General features: G+C 39.6%; 1 protein-coding gene and 1 non-coding gene across 4 annotated transcripts in view; one reads left to right on the plus strand and one right to left on the minus strand.

Moving 5' to 3' along the window:
- The window catches only part of Slc30a7 (solute carrier family 30 (zinc transporter), member 7), a 68,442-nt gene that overhangs the window by 38,893 nt on the left and 2,512 nt on the right, over window positions 1–27,037 (minus strand). The window contains exons 1-7 of one of the 3 annotated variants that reach the window (XM_017319686.1): window positions 15,259–16,073; window positions 15,061–15,174; window positions 12,862–12,949; window positions 12,147–12,273; window positions 6,960–7,109; window positions 3,897–3,947; window positions 779–914 (exon numbers count right to left, since the gene is read on the minus strand). In XM_017319686.1, the coding sequence (XP_017175175.1) occupies window positions 779–914; window positions 3,897–3,947; window positions 6,960–7,109; window positions 12,147–12,273; window positions 12,862–12,949; window positions 15,061–15,174; window positions 15,259–15,353 (761 nt within the window). In that variant the 5' untranslated portion in view covers window positions 15,354–16,073. Of the gene's footprint in view, window positions 1–778; window positions 915–3,371; window positions 3,443–3,896; window positions 3,948–6,959; window positions 7,110–12,146; window positions 12,274–12,861; window positions 12,950–15,060; window positions 15,175–15,258; window positions 16,074–27,037 lie in introns of those variants that run through there. The other 2 variants (NM_023214.7, XM_011240194.1) reach the window with 2 other exon arrangements.
- Window positions 2,037–2,090, plus strand: Mir669n (microRNA 669n). The gene has a single exon (NR_130332.1). It is a non-coding gene; the product is annotated as a microRNA 669n (primary transcript).

Raw genomic sequence — 27,037 nt, forward strand, 5'->3', positions numbered from 1 at the left:
AAAACAACCACCTCTAACTTTAACACTGCAATCCCATGGCAATCTATTCCATCAATCCTCGTCAACACTGAGTTATGAAGTCTGCGGTCTTACTTCTCACCAGCGTTCATCTCCCTACAAAAGCTGCTGCTGCTGCTGACAGGACAGCTACAGAGAGATGATAATGCTCCAACTGAGACACACTATGCAAAATTTAAAATGATCAAATGCAGCAAGATAAAGGAATATAATTCTAGTGTTTTAAAATAAAAATGAAGCCAACAATAAAGTGTGTTTTAGGACAAAGGATTTTAGAAGATAATATTAACTACACAATGCACTGCAGCAAGTGGTCGTTGCAGATGGACCTCCCTACAGTCTTCATAGACCACCAGCTCCGTGGCTGGTGAGCAAGCGAAAAGACCAATGAAATGGCAGAATTAAAGATGGGTCTGGCAGGGGCAACACTGATACCAGGGTTTGACATTGTCAGTTCTAGATATAAACTAAAATCGTCTAGTTAATGACTTTACATTGCCAAGATTTTATTCTATACATACAGTGTATGGTTTAAGATTTGAATTATGATCAACTACTTAAATGTCAAAAATCAAAAAGAAATGTTAAAACTCCAGGCAAGATATAAATGGGAAAAGCTATAAGGAGAACTTGGATAGGACTTGTTTTAAAGAGCAAAGGGAACCCCACATGATAATCTGCACTGAAGGTGCCCAGCCACTGGTTCTGTTGTCACCTCCCTCTCACTTAGTAACAGATGGTAGCAGTCTGAACCACTTACCTTACAACTATAAGAATGGCTATAAGAATCGAACAGATAGGATCTGCTATCATCAACCCAAAATTTTGCATCATGATGGCAGAGGCAATTACACCAATACTTCCCAGTGTATCGGCTAGAATGTGTAAAAATACACCTAGAAAGAAAGCATAGGAGAGATTAGAATACTCAAGTGGGAATATTTCTCAGGACTATACTTAAAATATCTTACATATCAAGGAAAAAAAATCAGTCAGGAGAAGTACAGTAGTAACTGTGTAGCAGAATATTTATAAACTGACATAACTGTTTTCATACTGACCAGTTTAAACATCTAACTGGTAAATTATGCTCAATCTTAACAGAACAGTGAAAGTGAAGGAGTTAAAAAAAAAGAAAAAGAAAGTGAAGGAGTAGAGAAAATTAGTTTTAAATGCTGTCTGTGAACATTCACTCTTACTTTAAAAAAGGTTAAATAATTTGTTCTGGAAAGAAAAGAGCATCAGGTTTTAAAAAAAAAAGATGAAGAAAGCAATTTAATTTTGAATACATGAACACATAGAGCCCTCTGCTGGTGATTTAAAATACTGCTTAAGGAATAAAATTTTATATGAACCCTAACTCGACTTAACCTGACATTAATTATCCAAAACATGCCACTACCTAAATTTGTTATTATCCTCAAATACACCAAGCAAAAAAGCAGTTACCTGACTAGGACAAGAAAATACATGTTGAACCTTTGAAATTAAGTACTAAGTAGGACATAGTAGACTATTAAGGACTATATAGGACTATTAAGATTCATAAGTGATATTGGCCTGGAAAACCATAAAAATCTCAAGAAAGAAATTATATATGCAACTCTTTTTGAAACTACCTAAGACAGTAACTCACTCAATATGTAGATCTTTAATAAATAAAATTTATCACACAGCAAAGCAATCTATAAACATAGGTACCAATAAAAACAAAAACAAAGAAAAGCCATAAACCACCGGCCTTCAGCACAGCTGCCCTGCAGGGCACTGGTTAAGATGGCAGACATGCGACCAGCTTAGAAATTCACGTCACATTCCCTGAACGATCAAAGGTAAATGTGTGCCAATTAAAACTGAAGGAAACTTTGTAGCAGCTTAAAATTTGAGCACTACTGAGTCACAGTAAATCTTAACGTTTGCTGGGAAAAGACACTTCCCCTGCCACCGTGTGACTTAGAGCAGGGCGCAGCAAAGGGCACTCGGGCCTTTCACTCTGTGCAGACCACTCTGCAGATCTTTACATTTGTGTGTGGATGTGTGTGTAAATGTATGTGCATCCCACAGCACATGTGCAGAGGGCATTGGCTTACTCCTTCTACCACGTGGAGCCTGAAGACTGAACCCAGGCTGTCAGGTTTGGCTGCATGTGTCCTTATACAGGTACCTCACCAGCCCTGAGTTGTTCTGTAACAAATGGTATTCATTTGGGCAGATAAAAATGAAATGTGTATTTCCACTGGTAAATACTTGTAAATAACCAACTTCTCTATTGTACTTTAAATACCAAAGAATAATATATATATATACATATATATGTATCAAAAACACTTTGGTTTCAAAAACTAAAAAAAAATGAAAAAGATGGATATAAATCAATACAATTGAAATCCCTACATTACAAACTCCTAAATGTAATAACATAGTTTTAAGTTTCTATATTCTCCAATTAGTGTTTTGGTACGAACAGAAATAAAAATGAAAAAAAAATGGTGAAAATAATCTGTTATTCATTTTTCTGATGCTGGAAAGTCCCTGCCTCCATGTAATCCTAACCAGAAAGTGGGTCTCATTAGCACACATCATTACTCTTTTATAGTAACTATTCATGAAGAAAAATCTCTGAGGAAATACATAAAGTCTGTTTAAGTCACATAAGATCGAGACCCTCCAACATTGCAACACACCAATGGTCTAACGTATCTAAAACCTGGCTCACTAAGCTGAAGATGCGCCAACAACTGAAAGCCACATTAGCTGGAGGGGCTCATGTGCTGAGTGTCCGAAGAGCTCTTGGGTAGCAGAGCTTTTACATCAGGCAGTCACAGCTGCCCAGCAGCTTCCTCCAGGCCCTCTTGAGACCAACAAACTCATGTAGTTCAGAAATAGGAATAAAAGGGTACATCGAGCTTTTCTTCCTGCCATTTATGATGATTTTTCATAACTAAATACAAATTATTATCAAAGCCAATGATAGCACTTCATACGGCTATGTCAAAAATGTACAAAGACGCTTTTAAAAGCAATGCCATATATTTTGAAAATGGAAACCTGGTGACAGAAGGCAGCCTAAGCCTTCAGTATAGTGATCTCTTCAGTAATGGAGAAACACAAGAAGCAAGAACTCAACCCAGAAGCAGTAGAACAAAACACATGCAGGAGAGGCTAGATCTGGAGCCACTGAGAAAACCAGACCAACGTCGGCTTTAAAAAGCTAGGAGCAGGGAGGTTAGAACTTAAAAGCTTTGACAATACAGTCTAGGGGAAACTGTGAAAGACTGGGTTATAACCCAGAGGAAAGTACCAGAGTTCAGAGACAGAGTTTTCTCTAGCTGCTGTCACTTACGGAACACTAAGCTCCTGTTTAGGTATCAGTAATTGATGCTTTCACAGATGAGAAAGGTCTCACTGGACTTCATTCTTAGCTCTACAATTTAAGAACATATTGAACGTTACTCTTGGAAAAACTGTCATAATCTAAGGAAGCAGACAGGCTACCCTGAACTCACGACTGTAATAATCCAGGGAAGCAGACAGGCTACCCTGAACTCATGACTGTAATAATCCAGGGAAGCGAACACGCTACCTTGGACTCACGATAGTCAGGCCAGTACTTACCTTCAGCCGGGGTTGTCAATTTCTTGTATTTTTAAAATTAAATCTGAGAAAATAGACAAGTGGCAAAATATCGCTAATATACCTAACACAAAGTATAAGTGTGCATGTGTGAGTGAGTGTATGTGCGCGCACGCATTTATTAGGAAGGATAACACTTACAATACTGTTACCATCTACAGATATTTCCTTAAAAGAGAACTCCAGGCAACTTTACCATGAAGCCAGCTTCATGAAATTAAGAAAGCCACAACTGCTTGTCATACCTTGTAAAATCTGTCTGCTGGGTCCTGCCGTTGCTTTGAAGGATGGGCCATCTGTAGAGAATTAGTTAGATTATTTTAAAACATCTCTTCAATTCCTGATCCAAATGTTTGCAACTCAGAGTTCTTTTTGCTCAACTGTATGATGGAACTATGAGCACACAGTCATATTAGACTTACACAATTATTTTTTTAAATTTAATCAAGTAATTAAATATAGGTGAACTTAGTGAGGGCAATATTGAAATGTAACAAGGATATAGAATATTCTAGAAATTATTGTACTAGAAATAAAACTCACAAGAAGTTAAAAATGTGAAAAATCTACCAATATTGTACTAACGAAATACCTCCTAGTACTTTCATAACTGGAAACCTCACAGAGAATGAAATTACTACGTGGACTTTGATGAGGTCTGTGAACGGAAGCCGGGACTGACAGCAGGTTGCTGTGGAACTACAGCTTTTAGAGACTACTTTCTACAGAGAAGACAGCCACTTCACTAAAATCCTGCCTTTTATGATGAAGGGACATCCTTAGTTTTGTGGGACAAGGACAGTAAGAGGTGTAAAGGGGAGTCGGCCTGAGCCTAGGGGACAAACAAGCTGTGTGCTGTAGATGAGAAAGCTGGAGACCTGAGGCTATCGGAGCTCAGATCACACGTCTCAGATAGCAGGCATTAGCTACGAGATTTGGAATTGTAGTGTAGACTTGGGTTTCCTTCTCACGTTGTTTCTGGTCAGTGTTTTTATCACAACAGAGAGCAAACTAGGACAATGTTCAATGGAATTGTGTACAAGTTTCACCCTAAAATACTATTTATAAGGAACCACTAAGAAACACATCACTAAGGAGGCAGAGACCAAACTGTATCCACCTGAAGTTATGTAATGAGTTCCAGGCCAGACAGGAGCACACACTGAGATCCTGTCTCAAAGGGCCAAATCAAGTACATGAATTAATTATTTAATTAATTAAAATATTATGTGCCAGAATCATACTCTTTGCTATTTGTAATAATACTTCAGAAATTATTTTATAAATTTATGAGAGATAAGCAATATTTCAAAATTATTTTAGCATAATGTATGTGTGCAAAAATGTTGAAAAAAACCCAACAAGGTCTTTATACCTGCCAGTGTAACTGTTTCAAAACATAGCATATCAGGTTAAAAGAGGTCGTACAAACTGACTGATAGGGATACTACAGCAAATTAGAAAGCCTCTGCACAGCCAGGGAAGAACAAAAAGAAACAGTAATCTTAGGCGTGTAGAGCATACCTAAATACCGTATGTCTGAGTGTTAATACCTAAAATATATGAAGGACTCAAACAATGCAAAGGAAAATTTTTGTCAGACTGAAAAATGCTCTGTGGTTATACTAAAAGGTATTTAATACTAGTACTAAACAGGGAAATCAAATCAAAATTTCAAGGGAAGTTTTAGGAAGACTCGGAGCTATTTTTATTTATATATATATATATATATATATATATATATATATATATATATATATATATATATATATAGTACTGGCAAGCATGTGGGGAACAGGAAATCCTTATACACTATTGGTAGGAATGCAAACTGGCATAAGCACTACAAGAGCAGCCTACGGTTCCTCAACAAGGACCACAGAGCTATCACATGAGCACCAGCATCAGCTCTGGGTACACAGCCAAAGGAGCTGAGACCCAGATCCCAGCATCCAGGTGCACTTCCACTCACTGCAGCATAACACGCCGTACTCAAGACACGGAAGCAACCTACGAGTGCCTGATGGATGAACGAGGCCGCTCTCTCTTAAAGAAGGGCAGCTTAGGACACCATGGGTAAATTTGGAAGGCGTGTGAAATGATACAACAGAATAAAGACCAGACACCACTCACATGAGGAAGCTAACAGAGTCAAGCACATATAAACAGAGAGGAGGTTGGCACTCTGCAGGTGCTGGAGGTTGGAGAAGTAACTGTCACAGGACATGGTTCAGTTACACTATGCATGAGGCCTAGAGAGCTGTACAACACTGGAGCGATCACAGCTAACACGACTACACTTCAGGGTGTCAGGAGGGTAGGTTGTACGCTGTGCTCTAATCTAAATGAATGAACACATAATAAAGAGGTGGGAGGAAACATCTGTCAGGCAAATTAATCCTTGAGAACAGGCATAATCAATGAATGTGTAGAACATTTTCTTTTTTTCTTTTTTTTTTTTTTTGTTTTGTTTTGTTTTGTTTTGTTTTGAAGACAGGGTTTCTCTGTATATCCCTGGCTGTCCTGGAACTCACTCTGTAGACCAGGCTGGCCTCGAACTCAGAAATCCGACTGCCTCTGCCTCCCGAGCGCTGGGATTAAAGGCGTGCGCCACCACCGCCCAGCTAGAGCATTTTCTTTCCCAATCATGTTTTAATAAGGAATTTGGAACTTGGAAGATTGCAAAATTGGGCCAATCTTCAAGGCTCTTCTTGTTGTTTGTAAATGCAAAGCTTTAATATTATGTCAATATGCCCAGTAAACATCTAAGGGAATAATTTATTTAAGGTGTGGTCAGATTATGTTACCTAAGCAGTTATATTAACCTATACTAGGAAAGTGTGAATAAATGATCTAAAATAAAATATGTTGATAAAGACTTTATAACTTAGTATCTACTACTCTTACAGAAAAATTTCTGAAGGACTATGTAAATATTAAGCCAAAAGCATAAACAGTTATAATAAAAATTGAAAAATCTCTGTTTTCATAATGTATACTACAAAAGGCCTTGTCAGACTTTTAAAATAATTATAATTCTCATTTGCTAAGCTTCAACGTTTCTCTTTCACACAATCAAAATCCTAGCATGTTCTTATTATACTCACTGAAGAAAGAAAAGAAAAAAGTAAATCCATTGTCTTACTTTCATGTTACAGTACGAAAAAAGAAACTCACCCTGGAAACCAGCTAGACAGTCTCAGTAGAGGCTGAGTGTGTGTCCTTTCAGCAGAGCACTCTAGCTAGGAAAGCTACCCCGTACACCTTGTAGGAGCCAAGCCCTCTGCAAGGGCTCCAGCGGCACTTACCGTGGGAATGCAGGTGCCCATGGCCATGAGCGTGGTCATGGTCATGGCTGTGTGCAGCTCCGTGCTTGGCTTCGTGACTATGGCAATGATCTTCGTGGCCATGGCTGTGATCTAGAGCACCATTAAAGAGGGAATGACTGTGGCCATGGCCTAGAAAAAAGAATATTTGAACAGAAGATATGTAAAAATACATAGCTGATTACAATAATACTAGATAGAAGAATCGTGTCTCCAGTCTCAATGCAGCCAACACTTGCTTCTAATAAGTACTACCAATGCACTCAAACAATCCCGAGTTCCTACCATGGCGTGTGGGAATAAACTCTGAAAGCCAGAAAAGGCAAATCCAGCAGGATCTACAGGAGATCTGCATCCCTGATGGCCTTCCAGTAGGCCCCAAAGAGCTCAGCCAATCACCCCTCTACTAAGTCACACAGATACTGAAAAAAACGAACAATAAAGCAACCATGTCAGCATTCTGGCAATTGGCCAGAGCCACAGAACGCAGGAAGGCCGTCATCTGAAGCAGCTACTAGGCTTTGTTAAGGGAACACAGTCTTCCCCACAGCCCAGGAGCCAAACACCCCAAAGCTACCAAGCTGCAGAAACTGGAGAGATCAGGTTGCTTTCAGTGCATTGCTGAAGCACCAGCTTCTGGTTAGCCAGTACTTTGCTCAGCAGTGCAGTTCACTGGCACAGTCTCCTGAACTGAGAGCTCCACTGAGCTCCAGGCACCAAGGCAGCAGTGAGACATCCCAGCAGTGAAGAAGCTGCCACCGTGAGTTCTAGGAACTTCAGGGAAACCTCAGAGAGACGGAGTCCATGGGGAAGTCTGAAAAGCAGAAGCACACCCCTAAGAACCTAAAAGGCTGTGCACAGGCTGTGTGCACGCCTAAGAGAGACCTGAAAAACAAGAAACTGCCATCCGTCTTCCACTGACCTAGCAAGCAGGAAATCAAAGTTAGGGCGGCCTCATAAACTAGGAGGTAGAGTCGGAAGATGTACCTCCTCACAAAGATCCCTTTGCCAAAAGAGGGAGATTTCCAAGCAAGTCACTTAAGGAACTTGACTAAACTCTGAGTGACTACTATGTATGCCCACTAGTAAGACAGGATAAAAACAAAATTAGAATGCTTAAGTAAAAACTATGAGACAATTCAACAGCCACATGCTACAAGAAGCACGATTTGTCAACTGGTCTAGGAACAACTGAAAAGAGAAGTAACAAGGACGAAATACCAGAACCAACTAACTTTAAAGGGGTGATACAATCTGATTCCAGAGTTCTTAAAATAGGTGATCTAAAGTGTCCACCTCTCATCCAGGAACTGGCAGCTAACTGCAGATACTTCTGAAAAGGCCCAGAGATGCACTTAATAGGCACTTTTTGACTAGCTCTTATAAACACATTTAATAAGCAAAAAGAAACTGGGTCTAAAGACTCACTATAGTTAACTCACGAACAGTAACAACATAGATATCATAAGACCAAATGTAATAGACTACAATTAAGCACTCAGCGGTCCGAGGCAGCCGTCAAAAGTCTAGCATGGGCTATAAAGCAAGGTCTTGTCACAAAACCACAAAAATATATATGGAAGGGGTACAGAGAGGGGAAGGGGGAAAAATTAACTACCAACGATTCTGGAATTAGAGCAAAATAAAGTAGGCATTCCTAGGACTTAGTAAGAGTTCTGAGCTGTAGAACATAAGGCCAGTGTGCAGACAAGTAAATAGAGATCACTCTCAAAAGTGGAAGGCAAAGGAAATGAAGAAAATGATTCAGAGTCTCCAGAAAACAATAAAGAGACAAGAGAAACAAGAGCCAGTGGCTAAAAATTACCACAGTTTAATCACTATTATAGTCAAGAAATCCATCAAAGTCCAAATAGAATGTGAAGTCATATCAGATATCACAGTTGATGAAAGCCAAACATGAGACAATCTTGAAGGTCAGCTTTTCTTGCTTCATAGCTAACATCCAACCGCAGTTCAGATACTAACAGAAATTCCAGATTCACAGAGCAGCTCTCAGGGAGACCAGACCAAGGTGGGTCCTTTCCTTGTTCCTATTGCAGTTAATACCACTGTGTTGCACTGAGAGAAGACCCAGGTGGATCTTCTAGAGGTCAGCAAAAGCCCAAAAACCGAGGATCTCACCATGCATCCCAGGTTGGCCCAGAACTAACAATCCTCCTGCCTCAGCCTCCCACTCCCTGGAATTATAGGTAGGGACTCTTACTGTTTAGACATGATGTCAAGTTGACTCAGGGTCTTAGCTGAACTTCCACATCACACACAAGCATGTGCACACATATGCAGGAGGAGGAGGAGGAGGAGGAGGAGGAAGAGCAAGCAAGCAAGGGGAACAGCCAAGCTGATATGCAAATAGAATTTTGGATGTTCCTCCACATGCCAAATAACACCTTTGTCAACATATGTGCCATAACATGCATACACGCACACACACACACAGATACAAATTAAATAAATAATTTTAAAATGAAACAAACAGAAGAAATCCTAGAGGCCAAAAGGTAGTGGTGGGGTTCAGAAATCAAAAATTCTATAATTTACAGAACTCTCTTTAAAATACAGGAGAAGTTGAGGCAATCCAGATAAACAAAAGCCTGCTCACTCAAAACAGTAAAGAGCTTTGGGCATAAGTCAAAGGACACTAAAGAGTAGTTTAAACCTACACTAAGAAAACTAGAAACCAGAAAGATAAATAAAAACGCACAGAAAAAACAGTGACACAAGCCAGTTAGTGTGAAACTATATTGATGGGTTACAAACAGGCATTTCAATTATCATGAAGGAAGAGGAAGAGGACAAACGTACAGTGGGCGGAGCTGTTGGATATTACTGAGTTAACTTACTAAATCTGAACCAGACGCTGTTATCGCCAGGACATTCAACATTTTCTTAAGAAAATGACTGAAAAATGCTTATTCCTCCTGAGGGAGCAATATCTCAAAGCCACTCATGAGGAAGAATAATATGTAAACAGATAGAAGAACAAACTAGGTAGCAAGAAACCATCAAACCAAGATGAAAGTATTAAAATGGAGGACTTGGTATCCACGGCCCTGGAAATGGAGATCCTTAAAACAGCTCATAAGCTCTCACCTTTCTCACTCTCTAGGCCTCCTTCTCTCTCTTTCTCCTTTTCCCCCTCTCTCCATGCGGCCATGGCCGGTCTCTCTACCTTCTCTCCTTTCTCCCTGCCTTTCTACAATAAAGCTCTAAAACCATAAAAAAACCAAAATTCCCTGAAACAAAGGGGAAAATATACATACACACAAGAAAGAAAGAAAGAAAGAAAGAAAGAAAGAAAGAAAGAAAGAAAGAAAGAAAGAAAGAAAGAAAGAAAGAAGAGAGAGGGAGGGAGGGAGGGAGGGAGGGAGGGAGGGAGGGAGGAAGGAAGGAAGGAAGGAAGGAAGGAAGGAAGGAAGGACGGACGGACGGAAGGAAGGAAGGAAGGAAGGAAGGAAGGAAGGAGAAAAAAGAGAAAAGAAAAGAAAGAAAAAAAGCAAGGCAAAAATTGGACTATATTGTACTTTCATTTCTGTTGCTGTGACAAAATACCCTGAAGAAAGTAGCAAGTGACAGTGATTCTGGACAGAAGGGGTTGTTTCAGCTTGCACTGCTAAGTGTCAGTCAAGACTGGGACTTCAAACAGCTATTCACATCACATCCTTAGGTGAGCGAGCACATCTGCTTGCGGCTAAGCTCAGTCTCAGAACCCCTTCTAAGTAATGGCACCATCAGGTCAGTACCTACACTGAGACACCCTTCCCCCGCCCGGCATGTCCACCTAATGTCCACAACCCTTCCTTGAGACTGTCTTCCAGGAGATTGTGTCTCTGACAATTAATGCTAACCTTCACACACTAATCCCTGTAGGGATTAATTTGTATAAAAACTTAACTACAAGCATCAACACATAAAGACAAAGGAAAGTAGCCCTACTAAGTAACACTGTAACTTATAAATGGAGTGGGATAAGAACAGTAGAGAAGCAGTTAGTGTCTAGGAACACACCAACAGATTGTTTGACTTCACTACTAAGCAGAGCCATGAGAAACTAGAAGCCGTTTGTATCAAATGTGAGCAAAAGCACCTTAAGCTGTAATATCAAAGGCTGGTGGGGGTTGGGGAGAAAACTAATACTTATGTCTATTTCTGGAACTGAATTGAACGAGTCATTTTGGAAGGCAACTTGAAAACTAAAAACATGTGTCCACTAAAAGTGTATGTATGTTTTCTGAATTCTACTTATACATTAACACAGTGAATTAAAAGAACAACTATAGAGATGGAACTGGTGTAAATATGAACTGTGCAACATGGCAGCTTCATATGCTGTCTGATTTTAGAGGGGTTTGTTTGTTTGTTTTAGCTTTTATTTTGCTTTGTGATTGAGACGGTTTCTCTCTATGCACCCTAGATAGACTGGAATTCACTACGCAGAACAGGCAAGCCTTAAGCTAGCATTAATCCTCCTGCCTCTGTCTCCCAAGTGTTGGGATTGTAGACATTTTTACTTCATACCACGGAGTTTTCTGCGGCCATTGACAATGTGAGTTCATTAGGATAAAATGATTTCATAAATTAATAAAAAAAAATGCAAGGTAGACCAACATCTAACAATGGAAGGATCTTGGAAACACATTATATAGTAAATTACAAATACACACTTTAATTTAATAACTAGATTTGTGGTTTTTGATGCCTGTCTTTTAAAATGAATTAACTATTACATAAGGTAGAAGTCTAGAGAGATCTTTACAAACACATTAACAAGCACAAAAGCTCTGAGAGGCACGGGGATGGAGGGCTATGGGGAAGTACAAGGGATGGCTCAAGAAGATATTTCTGAGATCTAAACATCATACTTTTGTAACTTTAAAACTATTCATTTTCTGGAGTATTTAATGACAGCAACATGATAGATAGATAGAGAGAGAGAGAGAGAGAGAGAGAGAGAGAGAGAGAGAGATAGATAAAAAGAAGAGATGGTAACTGGCAAGGATATCTGTCTGAAGACCTGAACTCTCCCAAGTTGTCCTCTGACATTCCTGCATGCATGTGTGGTCACGGTCTCACACACACAGACACACACACAGACATACATACACACTAAATGTTAAAAAATGAAGAAACAAATAGTTCTAACCATCATACCAGAGCCATGAGAATGTCCGTGACCTCCATGATTGAAAACAAATATTCCTACTAGGTTTACCACAAATCCAAGAATTGAAACAAGCAGCAGTCTCTCGTGGTGCACATCTGGAGGAGCCAATGCTCTCTAGAAAACACACAATACAAGGATCAACAATGACATAATTCTAGATTGAGCAACTGGTAGCAATATGATGCAGTGTTAAAACTGTAGTCGTTTTCAGAAGTAAGTGAGACAGCTGAAACTACTCTTCACATAGTGCAGAACAAGGAAATACTACTCTTTCTACACAAAGGTAGACAGGTGTGAGGATACTGGGTACCAAACCTGTTCCTCTTGCTCTAAGTTCACTAATCTTCACATTTTCCTTCCATTTTTACAAAATGTATACCAAGTATTAAAAGTTCACTAGCAAAACTCTCAGGTTCTAGATTTTTTTAAGGAACAATTCCTAACGGCTCTCCTGACCCAGCCTGCACCTCTCCTTCTCACTGGCAACACTTTATTCACGGCGTCTACAGCTCTACCATTCCCATGCTTCCTATCTCAAGATAGTTCATAGAATGTAAAAATTTCAACTATTCTATAAGTCCTTCTGTAAACACAAGACAAACCTCAACACATGATAGTTGGAAAGATCTCTATTACTATTACATCTTTAAAACATTTTCATTGAAAAGTCATTTCCTGACTTTTAACAATTATCTACTATACCTCGACTCCTTCTGAGAAAATAAAGAAAGCAGTGAAGATCAAAAACAGCCCATTGACAAAGCCAGCCAGGACTTCTGCTCTAACATACCTAAAGAAAAGCAAGGTAAACAGTGAGTTAGACTTCTTAAAATCCAAATAAATATATATATATTTCAGAGATTATTCACCATACTACATAATTTTAAGTGCCAACAAAGTCTTTTTATTTATAGAATACATTTATATAACAATATAAACCAAATAAGAAAATTAATTTACTATGAATGATAGTTAATAGCAAATGTCACAAAACACAGACTTCCAGAAAGCAAAAGGCCTCCTGATAGTAAGTGGGCACAGAAAAGCCTGTCATAGAAATGTAAATTGCAAGCAGACGAAAAGGAAGGGCCCAAAGAAAGTAAGAGAAGGTGTCCAGGAAATCTGTTTTAGAGAAACTTATTTCTCCGTTTCTGAGAATGCGCGCTTTGCTTCATATCTTACAGCTCTGAAGTCTTCAGGACATGGAGCTCTGGTCTCACGTAAGGCTAAAGCGTCCCTGCATCATGGCAGAGGCAACCTGAGATTTTTGTTTATCGTTTCCTAAGACTAACATATTCAGCCTACACTTTCATTTATCTATGTTTAGAATTACCTCTATCTCCACATCGTTCTACGAAACCATGTTTAAATGCCCGTCCTTTCTGTCTGGGACCAAATGCTCTCTGCTTCCTACTTAGGTGAGGCACTGGGGACAGATCTCACTGTTCTATGTTGCATGTTACAGACATGGAAACAACTTTAACTTTATATTTTTACATATCTAAGTGTTAGTCAAAGTATGCTCACATCAGCTAGTCTTTCATCAATACTACAAGCATCAAAGCTCCTCTTTCAGATACTGTGTGGTGGCATTCATCTGCAACCCCTGCAGAGGCTGGGCCAGGAGGACTGTAGGGTCTAGGCCAAGTTAGACTATGTAAAGAGCCTTATCTTTAATTTTTTTTAAAAAAATTTTTTTAAGGTTTTTTGAGACAGGGTTTCATGCATTCTCATAAAGTGCTGGATTGGCTTTAGTGTATTACTGTACCTGGTAGGAGGTTTTAAATGAAGAAGAAAAACTAGACCCATGATCACAAATGATTATGTTTACCTGAACAGAGTCAGTCTTAAGAGTTAAAATGTGGAATTTATGAAAGTGGATTGCCTAGGCAAGCATGTCTCATGTGTGAATTCTCCAGCCGAGGCGACATGAGGGGCCAAGGACACCCAGACTGAAGAGGGGTGGGGGAGGGAAAGGAGAGAGGGAGGAGAAACAAGCATGAGAATATGGTGCATAAGCAGATGTGACAGACAGACAGACAGGCAGGCAGGCAAGAGGTGAAGAACAGATGTGAGGAAGCCCTGAGGAAAGAGATGAAGCAGAGAGGAACAGGGAAGGAATTAACATTATGACAAAGGTGGAGATAGATATTAGTTCTCATCTCTGATAAACAGAATTGTACCAAGAAACGGTCGATGAACTCAAACAGGAAAATCAGGAAGTCTAAATTAATAATGAAACACCCATTGCTTCCCCAGTCAGTGGGGCAGGAAGCCAATTCTGCTCTAATCTGGATCACCAAAGGCCCTTACATAGTAACGCGCTGAGTGTATAAATCAGAGATAAAATCAGCACATATAAGAACAAAGCTAAAAAGACAAATAAAACCATGTTATCAAATAATTTTAAATAAATATCAGCAAAGTATCTCTTTAGTAAAAGAATAGAAAAAAAAGATAGGTTTCATATGATTTTCTTTGTCAGAAAAAAAAGTTATGAGGAAATCCTTATACAGCAACAGTATATCCCCTTAACTCTTTTGGTAAAACTAAGGGTTTATTTACCAAATGAAAGGTTCTGTATACGAAAAAAGTTACATTATAGAGTCTGATCATATCTTTTTTAAAAACTATTTCTTTTACTTTTGGAATTATAATGTAATTCTTCATGGCCCCCTTACCTTTCCCTCCTCCATATACTTTTAAAGCAGGCAACTCTAACCCAGGAAGTTAACAGGTCACCCTGCGGGAGGTGCATAGGAAGGACAATAAAAAGCCTGAGGCCAGTCTCAGGAGCTCAGACCACACAAGGAAATCCAACTTGTAAAATTTCACAGCTTTAAGAGCTGTATATTTTTCACTGCATCTTAATAGTTTAAGAAAAGTATTTTAAAGTCTTACCCATAAGAGAAAGCGTCATTATCTCTCCACTTTGAAATAACAGAAGCTGCCAATCCGGCCAATATGGCAGTACTATCAAAAAACATGTGGAAGGAGTCGGAGATCAAGCCTAGGCTGGAAAAGGACAGATAATGGTGCATTACAATACAAAGCAAACAGTACACCTTTCTCCCTCGGAACTAAGTCATCTGGAATTACCTTCTAAGGCAGTACTGAAACATGACACACAGAAAGATCCTGCTAACGAAAGCCCAGGGCTGCAGAGAATGACAAACAGCCACGCGCTGCTGCATTGCACGCTACAGCACAGCTCGCTGTCCGGGACAAAGGTCAACACTGCCGGGGCTGGGGGAGGCCCTCATCCTGGGACAAAGAAGTCTGCTATCATTAGTTTTAAAGATTTGTTTTAGTTTATGTGTATGACTACCTGCATGTATGTATGTGTACCCCATGTATGCCCGATGCCCATGGAGGCCAGAAGAGAGTGTCGGATCCCTAGATACAGAGTTACAGACAGTTGTGAACTGCCATGTGGGTGCTGAGAACTGAACCTGGCTCTCTGCAAGAGCAGGCAGTGCTGTTAACGCTAAGTCCTCTCTTCAGCCCCACATCTGTTAGTAACTCCACTCTCGGCTCTCGCCCTTTGATGCCCTCTGTGCTAGGATACAACTAGGAAACCCTTTTACCAGCTGTCAGAACCACGAGCTTAACAAACCTCTATCTTTTTCCTTAAGACTTATTTACTTACTATGCATACACCTGCATGCATGCCTGCATGACTGAAGAGGGCACCAGATCTCATTGTAGATGGTTATGTGGTTGCTGGCAATTGAACTCAGGATCTCTGTAAGAGCAACCAGTGATGGCTCTTAACCTCTGAGCCATCTCTCCAGCACCAAACCTCTATTCTTTATTTAAAAAGAAGTAAAGATAGAGAGGAAGAACGAACAAACTCTGACGCTCATTGAACCTGAATTGCCTGAACCTAAAGCTACAGTAGAACTCACACCATGTCTTTGGCAAGCTTGGGATACAGCAATAGGAATCTACCAAGACCACAGAGAGACCTGGCTATGATACAGGCACAGACTTGCTGAAAGCTGAGAACAGATCAAGTACTGTGATCAATTATATGATCAGAGGTTGGAGAGATATGATCAAGCATCAGTCCTCTAATACTCTAAATTTTACACCAAGTCTGTAGGAGCCACAAGAAAACTGAACTGTCACTTAGTAAAATTCATCATCAAAAACAAATCCTCAGACTCAAAGCTAGATCAACTATGGACCGGTTCAAATCCCGACTACAGTTAATAGTCAGGAGGGTAAACAGGGGGATGATTTCTGTACATAGCATCTATAAACCTCAGGCTTTATTTTAAATATAATACTCAATATGTAATAGTAATCACTATTTATAACATAAAACAAGCATTGTGTGAAGTACTTGAAAGGATAAGAGAGGAGAAGGTGAAGAGTACTATAAAAAACTCAGTCAAGAATCAGAACCAGAAATGGCCCAAATGTTAGGACTGTCAGAGAGCTTTAAAATAAATAATATTACAGACTGGAGAGACTGCTCAGCAGTTAAAAACCATCAGATTAAGTTCTTAGCACCCACAGTGGCTCATAACTACCTGTAATTCCAGTTCCAGGGGATCCAACACCCTCGTCTGGCCTCTGTGTGCATTGGTGCACACAGCACAAATACAAATACAAAAATAATGAATGTGTGAAAGAATATGGTATGGAGCTGTAGAACATTCAAGAACAAAGGGAGAATTTCCATAGACAGAAACTTTACATGAAAAAAAAATCAGATGACGTAGCTGGAAATTACCCAAAATTCCTGAAAAAAAGTGAATCATAATCCGGGATAGTTAGTGAATATCATGGGGGGAGTGGAAGGGTACACACTTTACACACAACACCAAAGAAAGAGAGAAAAGAAGAAAAGTTGATAGAAAGTAAAAAATGTAAGTCATAGATGATTCTTACTGGCAATGATCCAAGTCAGAACATAATAAGGCAATATGTTCAAAGACATAAGAAAGAAGTTTCGCTTACTTCTGCTATCTCTAAGGACAACTGAGATTTTTTTATATGGGAAAAATTACCAAAACCAAATGTTCATTCCTTGACAAGATCAAGGAAATTGGCAACATTCTTGTCAACTGATCCATGAAAAAGATTCAAGACCCAGGAGTGGGTGAGCCTGTAACCCCAGATCTCAGAAGGGGAGAAAGAGTAGAGGCCAGCTGGGCTACACAGTGAGTCTTTATCAAAAACCAATGACTACAGAAAGTACCCAAGGAGCTGAAGGGGTCTGCAACCCTACAGGAGGAACAACATTATGAACTAACCAGTACCCTAGAGCTCATGTCTCTAGCTGCATATGTAGTAGAAGATGGCCTAGTCAGCCATCACTGGGAGGAGAGGCCCTTGGTCTTGCTAAGATTATATGCCCCAGTACAGGGGAATGCCAGGGCCAGGAAGCAGGAATGGCTGGGTTGGGGAGCAGGAAGGGTGGAAGGTATAGGGGATTTTCGGGATAGCATTTGAAATGTGAATGAAGAAAATATCTAATAAAAAAATAAAATAAAAAATATTCAAAAAAAAAAACCAATGACAACAGAAACATTCTAGGCAATAAAAATCAAGAATAAGGAGGGATGTTGTTAAGCCGGGCGGTGGTGGAGCAAGTCTTTAATCCCAGCACTTGGAGGCAGAGACAGGCAGATTTCTGAGTTCCAGGCCAGCCTGGTCTACAGAGTGAGTTCCAGAACAGCCAGGGCTACACAGAGAAACCTTGTATCAGAAAAAAAAAAAAAAAAAAAAGAAGGGATGTTGTTGACTTTACAGAACTGAAAGGAATAATAAGGAAAGATTATGAACTATATGTTAACAAGCTATCGAAAAACAAGTTCTGAGAGGTGACAAATGTCATAAATCTATCTGAAAGTTAATCTGAACCCTATGGTAAGAAAAGACTTAGTTATGTTACAGCTGACAGCAACAACTCCCAACGAAACGTCCCATGCAGTACTCACTAAGTCACAAGCATTTTAAAAGCATAATTAATCTTTCACAAACACTTGGAAAAAAACAGAAGAGAATACTTCCCTAGGATAAGACCAGTGTTAGTTTAAGACCAAAGCCAGATGAGCCATTGAGAAAGAAACTGTGTACCAGTACCTCTCATGAATATGAATCCAGAAACCCTCAACAAGACACCAGGCGGCAGATCCTATAATACAATTCAAGGGTAAACATATCCCGACCAACTGTGACTAAACTCAAGAACTCATGGATGCTTTAACATATGAAAATCAATCAATGCATCATATGAATAAAGGACAAAAAAGTTCAACAGACAAAAGACACTGCATAAAATATAACATGCCTGGTGATTGAAATACCCAACAAATTTAAAATACAAAGAATTCCTTTAGCTTTCTGTATGACAGCCTCAAAAATACATAGTTGATATCATCATTAAATGGTAAAGTTCATTGACTAATTAATTAATTAATAGTGAAAAGCTGTTTTCCCCAAAGATCAGGAAAATGATAATGAAGCCCCATTTTATTTGTTATTTATCATTTTACTGGAGAATCTAAACAGGGCAATAAGGTAGGAAATAAAATCAAAGTTCCTCCGAGTAGAAAAAAAGAAATAAATAATGTACATTTATAGATGCTATTATCTTACATATAAAAGCATTAAAGAATACACAGAAATTAATGTAATTAATTGCTTGAATTAATGTAATTTTACAGGATAAACATAAACAATATCAAAATAATTTTCATTCCTATACAGTAACAAAGAACAAAAGTAGAATTAAAAATTTTCCATTTACAACAGCACTCAAAAGAAAAAGTATCATTTTTAAGGATAAATTTAACAAATGCTAAAACTTACATTCTGGAAACTATAAAATATTGATGAAATTAAAGATTATCTAAATAGATGGAAAAACTTTCATGTTTATATATGCAAAAGACCAAGTTTTAGTACTTATGATTGAACCATTGCTTCAGACACACTAAATATACGTTCTCCCACTGAGCTGCACTCTACACCCACAAAACAGTACTCATTAGCCTTCATTTTAGAACTAAGCAAAGCTCACGAAGGTGTGAGTCACTTTTGCTCAGGGACAATGCTAATATCTGCACCATTTCAGTTTCAGTACATGTGACGCATCAGCAAGAACTCAGACAACGACACTTCCCCAAATGAGTTACATTTTCAATGTATTACCTATGGAGAGGGTGTCAAGCCAATCTAAACATTCACATTAGAAGAAGAATAGGGGCTGGAGAGGCTCAAAAGTTAAAAACATCTGCTGCTCTCCCAGAGGATCCGGGTTCAGTTCCCAGCACCCACATGGTGGCTCATAAACACCCACAGCTCCAGTTCTAAGGGATGGGATTCCCTCTTTGACCTCCACCACGCAAGCGCAAAGTACACACACAGGCAAAACATTCACACACATAAAAAAAAATTAGCCTAAATTTTTTTCCATTAATTTATTCATTTTATATCATGATCAAAGTCCCTTCCCTCCTGTTTTTCCAATCCCTTCCTCCATTTCCTCTTCCCCTTCTCCTCAGAGAAGGGGAACCACCCCCAGCTCCCACCTCAGATACCAACCCTTCCCAGCACATCACATCTTATCATCCTCTCCACTGAGGCCAGACAAGGCAGCCCAGGTAAGGGAAGTCAGAGTCAGAGACATCCCCTGTTCAATTGTTAGGGGAACCACATGAACACCAAGCTGCACATCTGCTATATGGGGGGGCAGGAGGGGGCCTAGGTCCAGGCCAGGAATATGTTTTGATTGATTACCTAAAAAAGAGTTAAATTCATATATATATATATAAAGCAGTGGTCCTATACAAAACAATAGTATTCTTGAAGAAGAGGATCAAAACTGAAGGACTTCTATTTTCCAATTTCAAAAGCTCAGAGCTACATTAATCAAAGCAGTAGGGGCTGGCATAAATGCGAACAGAGACCAACTAAAGCAAGTCTAAGGCTAAGACATAAGCACTACATAACCAGGAGATCAATATGAAGTGGAAATGTCTAGTGATGTCTGGAAACTGTCTCTGAGAGGATGTTTGGCTGTGAACAGACCTGTGGTTCTTTTCTGGAAGCTGCCTGGAAAGGGAGGGTATGAATTTTGCTGGAGTGGAAGCTCGAGAGGATATGTGATGCTTGGAAAGGGTCTACCTTAACAGACAGTGGAGGAAGGATGCTGTGGCATTGGTTCACCTTGCCACTCTTTGCTGGTCTTTGTTGGGTTTTGCCGATGCTGCTCTTCACTGACAATGCTCATGGCAAAGAAGCCAGGCCTTCTTTGCTGATCATTGCTTCTCATGACTTGTAGATTGAAACACACCAAAGAACTTTTTGTGATATTCCAGCAGCTTTTGCTGCTTCTGCGGACTAAAGCTGATTCACAGAACCTCACAGTTTCTTCTGGACCGAGCTACCACTCACTGCTGATTCATGTGAATTGAACTGCTAATACCCTGACAATGAAGATTGGAATTGTCCCGAAGAACTATTTCTAAACAGGTCCACATCTTTATTTGCCCTATGTGATGGTTTGTATATCCTTGGACCAGGGAGTGGCACCATCTGAAGGTGTGGCCTTGTTGGAATAGGTGTGACCTGGTTGGAATGGGTGTCACTGTGGGTGTGGGTATAAGATCCTAACCCTAGTTGTCTGGAAGTCAGTCTTCTACTAGCAGCCTTGGGATGAAGACATAGAACTCTCAGCTCCTCCTGTGCCATGGTTGCCTGGATACTGCCATGCTCCCACCTTGATGATAATGGACTGAACCTCTGAACCTGTAAGCCAGCCCCAATTAAATGTTGTTTTTTATAAGACTTGCCTTGGTCATGGTGTCTGTTCACAGCAGTAAAACCCTAACTAAGACACCCTATTAACCTTTCCACTACCTCTAGTGGGTGGTGGGCTAAAAGGGAAGTTAGGAATCCTTATTAAAGTGGGTTTTAAAAAATTTAAGCTTACACCAATATATCCACACTTCAACACCAGGCTTACAGGGAGCCTCGTCTACTGGTCAGTGGTCACCTTTTCAATGGAAATGGCTGTCATTGTTTCCACCCATCCCACAAAGGGTTTCCTTCCACAGCAGCAGGCACAGTAAGTCTTATCAGAGCCACTGAAACTCAGTCCAAGGCCCAAGCTCACTGCTGAATTTGCCTTTCTTGATGAAAACTGTCCTCTTTTGCCTGGGGAACTGGGTCTCATACACCACCTCTCACTTAGAGTTTTAACTCTTTACTGCCCAACTCTTCCTCTGAGTTCCAAGGTTCTGGATCACAGGAAGAGCTTCCTACCATAGACCTGGGCTGTCTTCTCTTTACTTTTGGTTCCCACAGCCCTAAGGAATGCAAGTCAACACTTCAACGTCATCCTTTTTCCCCACTTTGCTTTCCTACTCAGAGGCTAAGCCGGATCGGCTAGCCTTATGTCTCTTTCCTGTTATAATTATTTCCTCCTTTCCAAAACCAAGTTTCCTCTGGGCAGCCATCTTGGCCTCTGCTACACATCTCATTAAGTGTATCAGGGCACTAAGAGTGCTGCTACAGCAGTGGGGCTTACAACTCCCCCCCCCCCACACACACACACACAGAAACAGAGCCATAACTGGATTCTTTCTGCAGATGGGCTACCCTGAGATCCCTTAGCTTCAGCTCAGCAAGAGCGATGCCATCACTCTTCCCAAACTAACCTTTGGACAACTCTGCCAAGTGTTAGGAAGCTACTTTCCCAGAGGAGACATACCTCCTCCTTATACGGTGGCAACTACAAATGAAAGTACAGTTCTACCTAAGCCCAATTTGGGGAACCAATGACTTTATAGTAATTATAGGAAATAGCCAATGATTTACTTATTACAGACCATAGGTGAGGGATTACTTGCTTAAGTGTGGGTGATCCCAAGACTACTACTATGCCATAAAAAAAAAATTTCCACTCCAGCAAGGATGATGGCTTCTTCATAGCTACATGAAGTCTATATATTCTACATCTTCAGAAACCAGAAGGTACACAAGAGACCAAGTGATGATAAAGCAGAGATGAAGATAATGCTTCGCCAAGCCAAGGAAATGTCAAACATTACCAGCCAAGCAACTGAAGATAGTAGAGCAGCTTTTTTCCCATGGACAAACTTAAGATTTATACCTCCCAACTAGAAACTCTGGTGTGCAGCCACTATAGGACGTTCACAGGAACCCCAGCCAGCTTCTTTTTCCCCAGCAAATTTGTTTTCTATACATTCAATGCATATAAAAGATTGCTTTAAGGCGAAACAAAAAAGTAAATCCTGCAGACTATAGCAACCAGGTTCTTTTAAATACTTATTTACACACACACACACACACACACACACACACACACACACACACATTTGTGGTGCTGGGGTTGTACCACTGCATTATATTCCCGTGGTAGTTTTTAGCATTTAATAAAATGTAACCCAACCTGAAAACCTACTTCCTCTTCTGAAATGGAAGAGCACCATGTTCTCTTACAGCTGGTGATATGCAGCCTTTTCTCGGACCTAGGGCTATGATGTGAAAGTCACTTAGCTATCGATGAGGAGATAAACACACAGGAAAAGCCTCCAGTTCTCATTCTCGGTAAAAACACTGGTGGGAAAAGGTGAATTTCATTGCTCACCTTCAGTACTAGCAAACATTACTCACTATGAACTCTCATTTGGACTGTACAGCGCAGAGTTCTTTAAAACATAAAGGTAGGGCCTGGTAAGATGTTTCAGGAGGGAAAGGTGCCTGACACCAAGCCTGAAGACCTGTCTGTATTCAAGGCCCAGGTCCCACAGGTGGAAATAGAGAACCGACTCCCGCAGGATATTCTCTGGTCTCTACATGTCCACCAAGATATACGCACGTGCACACATACCAAATAAAATGTTATAAAAATTTTTGAAAAATAAAAAGCAAGTAAAACATAAAAGTGGCATAGATATTACCTAAGATTATGGATTTGCACACAAGTAAAATATAATAAGGAAAAAACAAGTTGCTATAATCAGTGTACTTGTTTTAGGTTCCTCTTTAAACAGTAATCTCTTTTTAAAAGTGTTATGACATGTTTTTATGTGACTCGTTAAAGACATTTTAATGAGAGATTTCCTGTAGCATTAAGGAGAAATGCCAACATTTAAGTAAAACAGAACGTGAATAGAACTTATATAACAAAAGAAACATTTGAAGCCACATATGAGTCACACCTGTAGTCTTGTCTGAGGTGAGAGTAACCCTTTAAGTCTAGCCTGGCTACCTAATGAGTACTAGGCTAGCCTAGCCTACAGTGTTTTGCTGTCTACAAAGAACAGAAAAAAAGAAAGAAGGTAGGAAAAGATACGGAAGGGAGGAGAGGGAAGGAAACTTTTGAAAAGGATTTTATTTAACACTAGGAGTGGTAGCACGTATCTATAATCTGGCACTGAGATGTTTGAGACTAGCCTAGTTTAAGACCAGCTTTTAAAAAAGAAGAAGAAAAAAAAATCCACTTGTGAAAATAAAGGCAGAAAGAAAAACCTATCAATTTTAAGAGATGGAAGATCTTCCCCTATCAGTCAAACACTACATATAGATGTTATCTAGATTCTTCTCTATACAGTATAATGCAGAAAGAATGTAAAATCAACTGTTTAGGGGTAGCTCTTACTGTTAAAGACTCATCACTGAACAAGTATGGAAAGACTGGCCCTCGGATCTGTTTGGGTCAATCCAGCAGTAGTCACAGAGACAGAATAAGGAAGACAGGGTGTAGGTTATAAAGATGGGTGATGGGCCCATGAGGTTCACCATATTATTTACATCTGCTTAAGATTCTCCATCATAAAAACTTTCTCAAAAGGTCTATTGGTAACTGAGCTAATAGTCTATTCAAAGTGGTCGTTAAATATTACTTCACATCTGAAGACAAGGGATTATCGTGAGTCACAGACCCCTGCCTAGCTGATTTCCATAATGTGAAATAATCAGAAAAGTAGACTGGCAGGGAATCTTTCTCAAAATATAAGGTAGGAAGTGACAGAGGAAGCTACTAAACTCAAATTCTGACCATCACAGGTCCTCCCACACACATGGACTCAAACAATCACATACACACTTAAAAAACAAAAAAGAAAATTAGAATCCTGATTATTAGTAAAAGTTAATAAACTAATGAACTATAGTGAAATAACTTACAACTTCATGTCATTCTTTGATCCTTAATGTTCTTCAAAATGAAATATCTATCTCAATTTTTAATGAGAAAAGTAAAACTACAATCAAATTCATTGCTACTGTTGCCATCACAGCTGGTTAAGTTGTTGTCACACAAAAAGAGAAAGCTTCAGAAAGGCTAAAATATCTTTAAATTTTAATAGAGAAATGTGTAATTAACGAGAGCATTTTTCACCAAGGAATTACTCTGCAAGGATCTTCTATATACACTCCATAAAAACGGGACCAAATAAACCCCCAATATAGCCTTAAGCATTTCTAGGACAAATATTTATTAAGGCAGAAACATCAGCCTTTATATTTTGTTTCATGAGCTTCTTTAATTTCTAAGTGAGACTACTGCCAATGGCTGTAGTAGATGATATAGCTGAAATTCTTAAATAGATGGTGAAGCAAATGTGTAGCAGCAGGGCGTGGAAACACATAAAGCCAAACACAGTGGCTTACTAGAATATGGGGTCCGGGGGTGAACCATACAACCCAGGCCAAAGGAGCTGGAGGCCTTGCTGTAACTTTGGAAAGAAGAAAACGAAAACACTACCCCTCCACTTCCTGTGTTAAGTGGGTTTATCTCTCTCCAGGACAAACCCCCTTTCTTCCTCAGTAACAAAGCCTTGGTTTGAATCAATCTACATGGGTTCCTGGAATAAACCACATTGCTTCTAGACATGACCATGTGCTAAAGTGTGAGGGACAGCATTATGTGTTAGCACCCAGATAAATCCATGGACAGTACGTACTTTTTTTTTTTTTTTTCCTCTTTCTCTCTATGCTACAGGCACTGCTGTGCAAGGGAAGGGGGAACTTGGCCAACCATCTTGGGTAAAAGGTACTGTGTGTTCAAACAATTACTGGGTTTGTTTTACTATAACTCAGAAAATAATACCCTCAATGATACAAAACTACATTCTTGTATTACCTTGAGGTTATGCAGTTACTCAACAATAAATGGATGAAAATTATCAGGGTCTGCACTGGGCTGCACCAGGTTCTCTGCATATATATTATGGCTTCCAGCTTAGTGTTTTAATGGGTCTCTGTTTCTTTGTGCCTTTTCTTGGGCTCTTTTTCTTCTGTTTGTTTGTTTCGTCCAACTCCAATCTGTTGGTTTTTGCTTTCTCTTAGATTTTACCTTATTATTATCCATTAGAAGCCCGTTCACATCTTATTATTATCCATTAGAAGCCCGTTCACTTTCTAATGAGAGAGAGACAGAAAGGGAGTGGATCCAGAGAGGAGGGGCAGTAGGGAGAAACTTAGAGGAATGGGAGAGGGGAAAAACCATGATCATAACCATAATTAGATGAAAAAGGAATATATTTTCAATAAAAGGGGGAAAAAAAGAAAGCAGTAGATAGAAGAGCATCGAGAAGGAAGTAAGAATCACAGCCCACATTCCTGCGCTTCCCTCCCCATTTCTCAGAACCAAAGCTTAATTTTTGCTTCTGGTGGTTTTGTTTCCCTTAACAGAACAGTTAGCAGTTAGTAGACACAGATGAATCCAAACCTTCAATCACTCATTCTTTCCTTCACCAAATATGTAGTAAGCCCCTACTGTGTGCCAAGTGCCAAGATGCCCACTATGGCACAGTCACACACAGCACATGTACTGAGTTTTCAGTAAAGCTGCCATCTAGTTGAAAGGGAGTAGACAGGAAGTGGGAGAAAGCACACAGAACTGAACTCTCCTTCCACCAAAGACACTTCACCATCAGATACACACTCTGATTCTACCCAAGCTCTGCCTTGAAAGTGCAGGCCCTGGAAATCAAGGCTGAAGTTAACACTTGCTGCTACTCTATCATGTATCTCTTTGCATCTCTGGGAAGGGAATGCTTTATCCATAGTTTAATCCTCTATGCTAGGAAAAACTCCTTGATCTTTTATATTCAACAACCTGAAACTTATTTTTAAAGAATGAAGTCAAACATAGAAATGACCAAGACAAAGTGCATTCAGGTGAGAAATAAACCGAGATAATCCAATATCATAAAGAAATAATCAATCAAAAAAACCTGAAAAATTTGGTGTACAAATAATATAGGGAGTCAAATTATATAAATATCCAAGTTAAGAAAATTCTTTTGTTTTAATTTAGTATGTAGCTCAATATGACCTTTAATTTCTGATCTTCCTGCCTCCACCTTCAAAATACTGAGATTACAGTGTGTGTGTGTGTGTGTGTGTGTGTGTGTGTGTGTATTTGGCAATGTTAGGGACTGAATCTGGGGCCTAGTTCTTAGTAGGCAAGAACTATACCACTAAGCTATGCCGTAATCCCCAACAAACTTCTAAATCCTCCCAAGCAGCAAGGATTTATGTTTCGTAGCTACTGACACCAACTGATATTGGGGACTAAGCAACTGTGGCTATCAAACTTGATATACAGAGGAGATACAAATGACTGCAGCACGACAGACAACAAAGCTCACGTGAGTCTGAATGATTTAACACAATGAAAGGATAAACCATTAGGGTATGACAGAACAAGTCACCTGAGGATAGCAGAAAGTTACCCAAAAAACAGAGGAGCAAACCACCGAAGGTCAGATAACAAGTCACGTTCCACTAATATCTCCCTTATGCAATGATGTATACTGACAAACAGCTTGGACAAAAATGGTTTTAGTACTTTAAGTGATCAGATTGGAAAGGCACTATACACCCA

This window comes from Mus musculus, chromosome 3, assembly GCF_000001635.26.
Source record: "Mus musculus strain C57BL/6J chromosome 3, GRCm38.p6 C57BL/6J".
Classification (NCBI taxonomy): Eukaryota; Metazoa; Chordata; class Mammalia; order Rodentia; family Muridae; genus Mus; species Mus musculus.